The sequence below is a fragment of the Bison bison genome, unplaced genomic scaffold (assembly GCF_000754665.1).
Source record: "Bison bison bison isolate TAMUID 2011002044 unplaced genomic scaffold, Bison_UMD1.0 scf7180017864109, whole genome shotgun sequence".
Classification (NCBI taxonomy): domain Eukaryota; kingdom Metazoa; phylum Chordata; class Mammalia; order Artiodactyla; family Bovidae; genus Bison; species Bison bison.
In genome coordinates this window covers 460,941-472,145 of record NW_011494681.1, presented here as the reverse complement: position 1 = coordinate 472,145, position 11,205 = coordinate 460,941, and the positions used below count along the sequence as shown (strand labels likewise).

At 40.1% G+C, this 11,205-nt stretch overlaps 1 protein-coding gene across 1 annotated transcript in view; it reads right to left on the bottom strand.

Annotated features, from left to right (window-relative positions):
• Window positions 1-11,205, bottom strand: part of DNAH11 (dynein, axonemal, heavy chain 11) — a 374,558-nt gene that overhangs the window by 278,923 nt on the left and 84,430 nt on the right. Inside the window, exons 27-28 of the mRNA XM_010839026.1 lie at window positions 9,957-10,048; window positions 8,189-8,315 (exon numbers count right to left, since the gene is read on the bottom strand). Coding sequence (XP_010837328.1) covers window positions 8,189-8,315; window positions 9,957-10,048 — 219 coding nt within the window. The remainder of the gene's footprint in view (window positions 1-8,188; window positions 8,316-9,956; window positions 10,049-11,205) is intronic.

The window sequence follows — 11,205 nt, the reverse complement described above, 5'->3', positions numbered from 1 at the left end:
TATAACTCAGCCATAAAAAGAAATGAAACTGGGTCATTTGTAGCAATGTGGATGGACCTAAGTGCCTACAGAGTGAAGTCAGAAAGAAACTCAAATATCATATATTAAGGCATGCATGTAGAATCTGGAGAAATGGTGCAGATGAACCTATGTGCAGGACAGGAATAGAGACACAGACACGAAGAATGGACATGTGGATGCAGGTGGGAAAGGGAGGGCGGGGTAAACTGGCAGATTACAACTGACACATACACACCACCACACTCACACAGTGGCAACCTGAGAGCCCAGCTCAGCACTCTGTGATGACCGAGATGGGCGGGACAGGGGAGGGGTGGGAGAAGAGTCTAAGAGGGAGGGAGTATATGTACATGTACCGCTGATTCACTTCACTGTACAGTAGAAACTAATGCAACATTGTAAAGCAATTACACTCCATTTTTATAAAAAGGCTAACGTTTTAGAGCCAGAAACCCTGCCCACTGAATTTAGGTTGGAGCTGAACAACCTGACAGCAAACAAAAGCCAGGATCAGACGTTTTAATTCCACAGCAAAGCCTAAGACTTTAGCAGTGGGAGCCCAAATTTATAAGACAATCTTTTATCTTGTTACATTAAGTGGTATTTTAATCCTGCATTATAACAACCCTGATTTTGTTGTGTAATTTATAAACTGGCTGTGGAAGGAATTCCAATAAAAGAGCTCCAACAGAATTCTGCTAAGCAGTGGCAACATACATAAAATGAAAAAAAAAAATACATATGTTGTTATATAACCTGTAGTTAACCATATGTTAACCCTTTTGCAAGTATAATCAAGGATAATCCCTACTGGATATATAATTTATGATTTTATTTAAAAACTGATTGTCTATTTTCTTGTCACACACATAAATGCCTAAGTCATCTGAGTACCAGGCCACCTTTATACAAAGGCATCCATTTGAAATGTGACACAGTCCTAAGTTACACTGGCAATCCACTTCAGTATCCTTGCCTGGGAAACCCCATGGTCAGAGGAGCCTGGTGGGCTACAGTCCATGGGATCACAAAGAGTTGGACATGACTGAAGTGACTAAGCATGCGTGCATGCATACCAAGTGGAGCTATTCTCACTGGCAATTTCTATAATAAACTACACTTAGACAAACAGCTTCCATTCCTTGCTGTTCAGCTGAAGGTAAATAGAGGTAATGGCAAGGCAATCAAAACCACGACCATCTTCTGTGCCCATTTTCTTTTCCCGCCTCTTCCTTTATTCCATCCTCAGCCCCAACCTAAACTCAAGGACAACTGCCTCCCTCCACTGCAGGTACCTACGAGCCCTCTAACCTTCTACTCCCTATAGAAAAGTTGGAATCTTTTTTATCTCAGCTAAAACTCATTCACTCTTACATGTGGCTAACTACTTGCATCTTCAACCTTTTTACTCTTGATTGTCTAAGACATACTAGTTTATTTTATGTTATTTTTGGCTGTGCCACATGGCTTGGAGGATCTTAGTTCCCTAACCACAGATCAAACCTGTGCTCCCTGCAGTGGAAGCGTGGAGCCCTAACCACTGGACTGCCAGCAAAGTCCCTCTCTTGACTGTCTCAGGAGGACTAAGCCTTGTCAAGAAGGCTGTGATTCACCATTAGTGACTGTTGAGCTGCATCACCCTGATTCCTGAGATTCAGATCCTGAGGCACCTTCACTCCATCACAGAGATAACCAAGTGGAAGCATTATCCAGAAATATACTGTGCTTGTGAGGATGCGGGGTTTTAGACATTTGCCCCTTGAAGATCCAGAAGTCCTTTTTATTACCTAATACTAAGCCCATTTCTCACAAGCACCTGTCCAAGTGCCAATACTGACAGACTATTAAGGGTATCAGTTGAGTGCCATCTGCCTCATACTGCAATTTGGGGACTTCTCAAAAGACAAGTTGGCAGATTTCTTCTTACATAGATTTGGTCTTATGCCATGAAGGATATTTTTGATGCAAACATTCAACATTTCTGAGTATGTACATTTCCTGATCTTGTCATTTAGAAAAGTGTGGCCTCAACTGCCATAGCAGTGGCTTTCTGGTAGTCACATTAAAACAGGTAAAAAGAAACAGGCAAAATTAATTCTAATGTGCTTTATTGACCTAGTATATCCAAAGTATTGTCCCTTCAATATATAATTAATAGAAGAGGTACTAATGAGATATTTTACATTCTTCAAGTCTTTGAAACCAGGTGCATATTTTGCATTTATAGCTTATCTCAGTTTGGATTCTTCATCAGACATACTCGATCTGTCTCTGTGTTTCATAAGATACGCAGTTGAGAAAGTAGATTCACACTCAAGTTGTTTCAAATTTATGTTTTCCAATAACTGAATCAAAGATCAATTCTAACACATTGTAGTTAAAAATTCAGTTTCTCAGTTGTTACATTTCAAGTGCCCATTAGCCACATGTGGTCCATGGCTGCCTCCGTCATGCAACACAAATGAGGCTGATCACATAGAAACTGTGTCTTTCTATAGTATAGCTCCAACACGGGGAAGTTTTCACTCATCACCACATAGAAGATGAAGGAAGAGAAAACGTGCCAACTCTTCCAGGACAGAAAGATCTTTCAGGTCATAAGGAACCAGTGGCTAAAAACTGGTTGTCTGCTATTTTTAGACACTGTATTATAACCTGGGAGGGCACCCCAGGGCAACTGACGTTACCCAGGCTGACTTTAACCACTCTACTTGCTTTACTTGAAAAATACAAAAGGATGTTTTTCTAAGCAGGAGAAGAATCACAGAATGTTAATACTGAATCACGTGCAACTGCATAATTACTACTCCATGTCCATTAACCCTGCAAGGACACCTCTAAGCTTGTGTGTCCACAAGCAACCGCCAGAAATTTCTGACCACTTAAGTTACATGGCACAGCCCTAATCTCAGTCCTTGAGGTAATCTATGAGACTGGGAAGTCAGGATGAATTATAGGAGAAAATTTTTAAAACCTGACCTTAACCAAACTTACTGAGAGCTAAAAAACCACTGAAGGCATTTTAGATGCACTGACGTCGTCACTCTGACATTCCAACTGAAGTACCTTAAATTGGGCATTTCTGCTTACAGAATGCAGGATGTAGTAATATCAGCCCTCCCCTAGCTGATGTGTTCAGGCTGATCAAATTCCACATCAACTGCAGAAACCCTCACTCGGACCAACACTCTTAAATTGAGTGTAGTGGGTGGAGGAGGGGAATCTGAAGAATTCAAGTCATTCACAAGATGTCAACATGAGTCATCTGCCCACAAAGGGCCATTGCATTGTTATCCTGTAAGCTGCCGTTGCCACGTTATGTCTGTCACACTACAGGGAGCACATTCAGGATGTTAGCACAAAAGGCAGAGACGGACAAGCTATGTCTGGTGGCCTGAAACTGATTCTGATAATGAAAGAGAGTGCAGGAAGGCTAGGCCTTTTGGCATAACAGCCATAAGCATTAACTCTTCCACGGTAAGTGACCAAGAGTTGAAGATCACACCTTGACTTTGCAGAAACACTGTAGGGAAAGAAGCTGACTGTGGCTCAAGATGACTCAACTCATCCTTAGCACTTTTTCAATCCTCTGCCCCAACAAGTCACTCCCTGATGGTATGCGCACCTCAGGGGCAGCTAAAACCTTTCCCTAATAAGGATCCTTTCCTAAAAGGGTGACGACATTTGATGTGAAATTGAATTGTTCAAGGTTTAATTCTTGGAACAAAAAGATCTGAATGAAGTCAAATTTTGAGCAAATTTGAAAAAGTGTACCTCAAATTTCAAAATGTTTCAAAAATCGAATCGTTTCAAAGCTGGCAGGTCAGGAGAACTGTAAACTGCATTTACCCTGGAGCTACATAGTCAGACAGACCCATTCAGCTAGTAAGCAGAAATATCCGCCCTCCTCTTGTTGATATGGTATAGACGGCGCCACGGCTGGTACTTATTAGCATGGCTGTGAGCCATTCTGGAGACTCCCTCTGCTGTGACTTTAATATTCAGCTACATTAAAATTTAAGATCTTTTTAATGCCTGGCATTACTAGTCCTACATTAAAGAGTGTTACTAGCACTGAGAAATGCACCTGAGGTTCAGGGGTTTAGAACTTACAATTCAAATGCTGTGAATGAAGCAGACAAGAAGACTTGTCTAATTACAGTGATATGAAAGGTAACTCTCTAAAGCACTGAAGTGATACTGTGAAGATAGAATTATTTTAAAGGTACATCTTTTAAGTTTATTTTTTAAAAAAAGCAAAACCTCATCCTATAATTGAGGAAGGATGTGGAAAAACAGTAGCTGGCATCAGGGATGCATATATCTGTGAGCCAACAAGCATGTCTAACGCACGAAGCACTTTTTGATTATTTGAAAGGACACAGAACGCGTGACAAGTGTATGTTGAGTCATCTGCTCCTCTAGCACTTACCTAGGACTTCAGTTAAGGACAGAGAGGCACTGGGCACGCACATGTTCTGAAGAGAGCAGACAGGTATTAGGACAACTGGTCCCTTGACAAGACGCATCTCAACAACTTACCATCATCCGCCTCCACACACCCCTTCTGGGAAAGCACGGCAGGGAGGTGGGGCGAGAGAGACGACCATCCTCACACCCGTGAGTATCAGCCCAGAGGGGATGCTCTGACTTTTCCTCACTCCTCGTGGGGCTTCAAGGTGGAGGACTGTTTCCCCAACCTTTGCCCTTTAATTTGTCCAGTGAGTGGGGTTGGAGAACCACTCACAGAATCCATGGGCGCCTGCAGCAGGTCAATCTGTGACATGTCCCTACTTTGCACATCTGTTTAGGTGGAAAGGAGGAACGAGATGTAACAGATGACTGACTACACTGCCAAGGGCGAGACCTACAAGCACTGAGACGGACTTGGCTCTGCGTGTATACCCATGGCAAGTTCCCTGTCCTGAGAACTTGCTCCTGTTCCACAAGAGACCCAGGTGTGGGTACTGGCCATGAAGGGGCAAGGTCAACAGCCACTGCTGACCAGAGAAGCAGGAATATGCATTGAGAAAGGGCGATGACTGACAGATGACACCCTTTCCCCGCTCCTGCCCAAAATAAATCAGCAGGGAGGAGAAATAAAAGATCTCACCTCCAGGTTCCTTATGCAAAAAACTGGTCCTGACACAGAGGTGAGCTTGGAATTTTAAACTAGATCTTGCTGAGTTGCTTTCAGTTTCTTTGATTATTAACAAGAAAAAGGGATAGGAGCATTACAGTGCCTATCTAAGGTGTTAAAGGGATCTGCTACTCAGTGTAAAGAGATTCAGCAGGGCACATTTGAGATTAATAATTGTAGAAAAATAAAAATGTCTCATGTCTATATTCTGGGTAAGTAATACTGTTCAATAAAACATCACATATGTGTTTATTACGCTTAAAGAATATAAAAGAAAAAACATATTCTTACAGATTTATGCACCTAAATTACAGAGTTAAAATTCAGAATTCTAAGTATTTCAAGTTTTCAAGTGTTTAGGAGAAGGCAATGGCACCCACTCCAGTACTCTTGCCTGGAAAATCCCATGGATGGAGGAGCCTGCAGTCCATGGGGTCACTAAGAGTCGGACACGACTGAGCAACTTTACTTTCACTTTTCACTTTCATGCATTGGAGAAGGAAATGGCAACCCACTCCACTGTTCTTGCCTGGAGAATCCCAGGGACGGGGAGCCTGGTGGGCTGCCGTCTATGGGGTCGCACAGAGTCGGACATGACTGAAGCGACTTAGCAGCAGCAGCAGCAGGAACATATACCTGGAATAGGATATGACACCCTTTATCTCATATCATCACCCTAGGACATCAGAGGTACAGGGTAGAAAGCCCCAAAATAAATCCACCTATGGTCACCTAACCTATGACAAAGGTGGCAAGAACATACAATGGAAAAAACAGTCTCTCCAGTAAGTGGTGCTGGGAAACCTGGACAGCTACGCCTAAGAGAATGAAATTACAACACTACCTAACACCATACACAAATATAAACCCAATACGGGTTAAAGATCTAAGTGTAAGACAAGACACTATAAAACTCTTAGAGGAAAACATAGTAAGAACATTCTTTGACATAAATCACAGATTTTCTTGGTTCTCCTCCTAGAGAAATGAAATGAACAAAAAATGAAACTATTTATTTAAACCTAGTTAAACTTACAAGCTTCTGAAAAAAGGAAACCATAAACAAGCCAAAAAGACAACTCTCAAGAATAGGAGAAAATATTTGAAAACAAAGCAAACAAAGGATTTTTTTTTCCAATATATACAAATAGCTCATGCAGCTCAATAACAAAACAAACAACCCAATCAAAAAATGGGCAGAAGATCTAAATAAACACTTCTGCAAGGACATACAGATGGCGAAGAGGCACACGAAAAGATGCTCGACATCATAATCATTGAGAGAACTGCAAATCAAAACTACAACAAGGTATCACCTCACCTGGTCAGAATGGCCATCATCAAAAAGTTTACAAACAATAAACGCTAGAGAGGGTGTAGAAAAAAGGCAACCCTCCTATACTGTTGCTGGGGATGTAAACAGGTACAACAACTACGAAAAACATTAGTCCATTACAAACTAAAATAGAACTAAAATACAACCCTGCAATCCCACTCCTGGGCATGTACACTGAGACAATCATAATTCAAAAAGATACATGGACCCCCCCAATGTACACTGAAACACTGTTGACAGTAGCCAAGACATGGAAGCAACCTAAATGTCCATCAACAGATGAATGGATAAAGAAGATGTGATACATACATACAATGGTATACTACTCAGTCAGAAAAAGAAAGAGAACTGAGTCATTTGTAGATATGTGGATGGGCCTAGAGACTGTCAGACAGAGTGAAGAAAGAGAAAGACATATATTGTATATTAATGTATATAAGTGGAATCTTTAAAAATGGTACATTGAACCTACTGCAGGGCAGGAACAGAGATGCAGATGAAGAGCACAGCCATGCGGACACAGGTGGGGAAGGGGAGGGTGCGACCTCAGGAGATTAAGCTTGACATATATGCACCACCACACGTGAAATGCTAGAGGGAACCTGCTGCAGAGCACAGGGAGCCCAGCTCAATGCTCTGTGATGACCGAGATGAGTGGATTGGGGGGTGGGGCGGGAGGAAGGTCCAAGAGGGAGGGGATATATGTGTACTTATAGCCGGCTCACTCTGTTGTACAGCACAAACTAAAACACCGTAAAGCAATTATATTCCAAATAAAAAAAGACAAATGAATGAGAGAGAAATAATGAAGATAAATGCTGTGTCCACAGGACATCAGAATTCAGGAAACTGTAGAGTGAGGTGACACATATTCCAAAGAAAATGGCATAAAAATTTCTAGAGAAAGAACATGGAGACAAACCTATAAAAGTAAAGCACAATCTGTGACATACAGTCAAGCCCAGGAATACCTACCTGTGTCAGTTATAACAACTCTAAGATCCTGAACAACTGAACAGATATAATGAAAAGCAATATCCTCTAAATGTTTCGGGGAAGGAGAGCTTGGGGATTTGCACAAAGTTTGTCTCTGATCTGTGCTCTCAGATTACAAAAGATAACTGCCTCTTTTATTGGCTTTACATACTGTCATGGGTGCTACCTTATTTTTGAATGGATAGGAGAAAATTAGAGGGTGGAGGATGAGCCTGAAATTATATAAATACACTTCTGAACAGCACTGAAGCCTAGCCTAGCTTAGTAATTATAAGGGTTACCCCAGAGGCAAGGTTTTTGAAAGAAGGTACGTGCCATGATCTCGTTCCCAGTGACCCAGTCTTTCCCAAGAAAACTGCAGACCAGGCAATGGAGCCCCAGTACTGTCCCGCAGTTCTGGGGATTTGGAACTGGTGTTTCTTCCATTAACTTCTTGCAGGGCTCCAAGCCTTGTACATTTGTTCTCCTTTCTAGACATTTGTACAGTGTCCCTTCACTGAGGATAAGGTAGTCTTCCTTCCTGGTTCCTTTAGCACTGCCACCAACATCTCTCTGTTGCTACATTAAGAATTTTTATTGCATATTTTCCGGCTCTTGGAACATGTGACATGGTAGGTAGCATTTAGACAATGACAGAGAAACTGACATTCCTTAGCTACCAAAGGACAATATAAGGCTTTCAAAATCAATATTACCTGTTTAGGTTGAGTTCCCTTTGAGAGAATGTCAAGTAAGTCTGTGGAAGAGATGAAATAGAAGCGTGGGAAAGCCAAACGCTTGGTTTCCAGGTACTGAGCAAGAGCTTTTTCACAAAGAGAAAGCCTGTATGAATGAAACATCATTGTAAGCATATTTTGCCCATTCAGTTATTAAAATGTCAACAAAACCCAGAGTGTCTCAATCTGTCCATTCATCTCAATAAGCTCACTGTTTAACATGGTACCTATCTCCTTCTCTTATAACATCATCATCTCGTTTGTGACTAATGTACAAGTTGTGCCAAGTAGGAGGAGATACACACACACACACACACACAAAGTTGAGACTAAATACAGATTAAATTTAAGTTGGTGTTACTTGTTGTCACTTATTTTTTTTATAGTTCCACTATAATATACAATTATTTTTTAACTAGACAAATTAAGATTTTTAGTTGGAGTTTCAATATCAAACTCTTAAAAATTAATAGAATGAATATATAGTAAAGGAGAAGGATATAGTAGAACTGAAAAGCACCATGAACCAATTCAACATAATTAAGATTTATACAATTTCACACAACAGTAGGATACAAATTCGTTTCAAGTTTCTATAGGCTATAATCTAGGAGACATTGAAACATATCAAAGGACATAAATCAAAGTGCAAAAGTTTCATGGTCTAAAGGTACTGAAATCATACAGACTGTTCTCTTGTCAATGTGGAATTAGGTTAGAAATCAATATCAAAAGATATTTGAAAACAACCCACATGTTTTCAAGCGCAATATATTGTCACTTATCTTAATGACATGTCTCAACAGCAGGAGAGAAGACTGGGTTTGGACTGGGTTTGGGATCACTCACCCTGAGCACAAAGTGCTTAGTTAACATGTAACTGGTTTAAGGTTTTCTTTTTCCTAAGGAATGTCTACAAAAAATGTAAGTGGCTTCAACTCTCTCTGGTTTTCAGGGAAGTCATAACACCCTGAACCATTTCCACTTTACTGTTCGTAGCAGAGCAGAGAAGACCCAGAGGCAGAGCCACCAAGCCCTGAAAAATCCCTGACTAAGAAATAATTAACTTCTGTGGAAATTCACACTTCTAAAATGATGGTCAACTTTATCTTGAAAAAACTTCCGGATTATGAAATAATTGTATGCAATATATTTTTATCTAGAGGCTCCTGTACCATGCAATAAAAAGTGATCACTATTCTACACAAAGCTCTTTTTTGGTAGCTGATCTGCCCGTTTTAAATCAAAAGTCAGAAGTTTCTTGTGACCACTAGCTGTTGTATAATTTCATATGAATAAAATGCCCTTTAGGACAAGGATTTCAAAAGTACTAACATGCTGTCAAAGGATAATTTCTAGTATAATTTAACTATATACAAAACAAAAGACTTATATGAGTATAGTCCCAGTTCCTAGAATCCAGTAGATACTTAATAAATATTTATAGGACACTTTGATAAAAGAATCGATCAATCACGATTCTTTTTTTCATGTTGATTCTCTACTTAATATATTCTATTTTACTATTATGATATCCCTCTTGGAAAAGAAATATATTTGGATGTAGTTGCATTAAATCACTATACACACACACCACCTAATATGTAAAAGGCAACTAGACAACTATAAGCAAAAATTTAAATTAGTAGAGGTTGTATCTACAGTAACATGATATTAAATACTATTAGATATTCAAAAGAAATGTCAAAAGTATAACAAATTAATCACTTTGTAGTTGTATTCTTACCTGTACTGTAAATCTTTAAGTTTTTCATAGAGATGCAGCTCACATGTTGCCTCTAAAACATTTTTTATTTTAGCTGTTCTGAACATTAATTCCTGTGTGAAAGTACAACATGCAACCATTGATATTAGAAATTACTTTTCTAGATTTTTCATCCCTTTGGGGAATTAAAAAGTGAAGAACAAAGTATGAGAAAGCAATGTTAATGAGACTAACACCATGTCTGTTCTGCGATTAAACTTTTAGATGAACATCAAAAACAAAGTGTAATCACATAGTTTTTATCAATATAAATTTGATAAGCATTACCACCACTCTGGGTCCATGAAGAATTTCTCTCTTCTAAACCAAACAAACAAAAAAACCGAGAGACAGAGAACCAGAATCTTAAAGAATATATTCATATTTAAAAATGAGATGAATACTAAACAATCTATTTATTCTTTCCTGCTTAAAAGTTAAACAAAATAGAATCCCTCGGGTATTCTGCTTTAGCTAGCAAGGAGAAAATAATTCATCCCCATTTCTATATAAAAAGGTAAAGCCATTATTCTCTGCTTCAGTTCAGTTCAGTTCAGTCGCTCAGTCGTGTCCGACTCTTTGCGACCCCATGAATCGCAGCACACCAGGCCTCCCTGTCCATCACCAACTCCCGGAGTTCACTCAGACTCACGTCCACAGAGTCAGTGATGCCATCCAGCCATCTCATCCTCTGTCGTCCCCTTCTCCTCCTGCCCCCAATCCCTCCCACCATCAGTCTTTTCCAATGAGTCAACTCTTCGCATGAGGTGGCCAAAATACTGGAGTTTCAGCTTCGCATCATTCCTTCCCAAGAAATCCCAGGGCTGATCTCCTTCAGAATGAACTGGTTGGATCTCCTTGCAGTCCAAGGGACTCTTCAAGAGTCTTCTCCAACACTTCAAAAGCATCAATTCTTCGGTGCTGAGCCTTCTTCACAGTCCAACTCTCACATCCACACATGACCACAGGAAAAACCATAGCCTTGATTAGACGGACCTTTGTTGGCAAAGTAATGTCTCTGCTTTTGAATATGCTTTTGAATATCTAGGTTGGACATAACTTTCCTTCCAAGGAGTAAGTGTCTTTTAATTTCATGGCTGCAGTCACCATCTGCAGTGATCTTGGAGCCCAAAAAAATAAAGTCTGACACTGTTTCCACTGTTTCCCCATCTATTTCCCATGAAGTGATGGGACCAGATGCCATGATCTTCGTTTTCTGAATGTTGTAGTT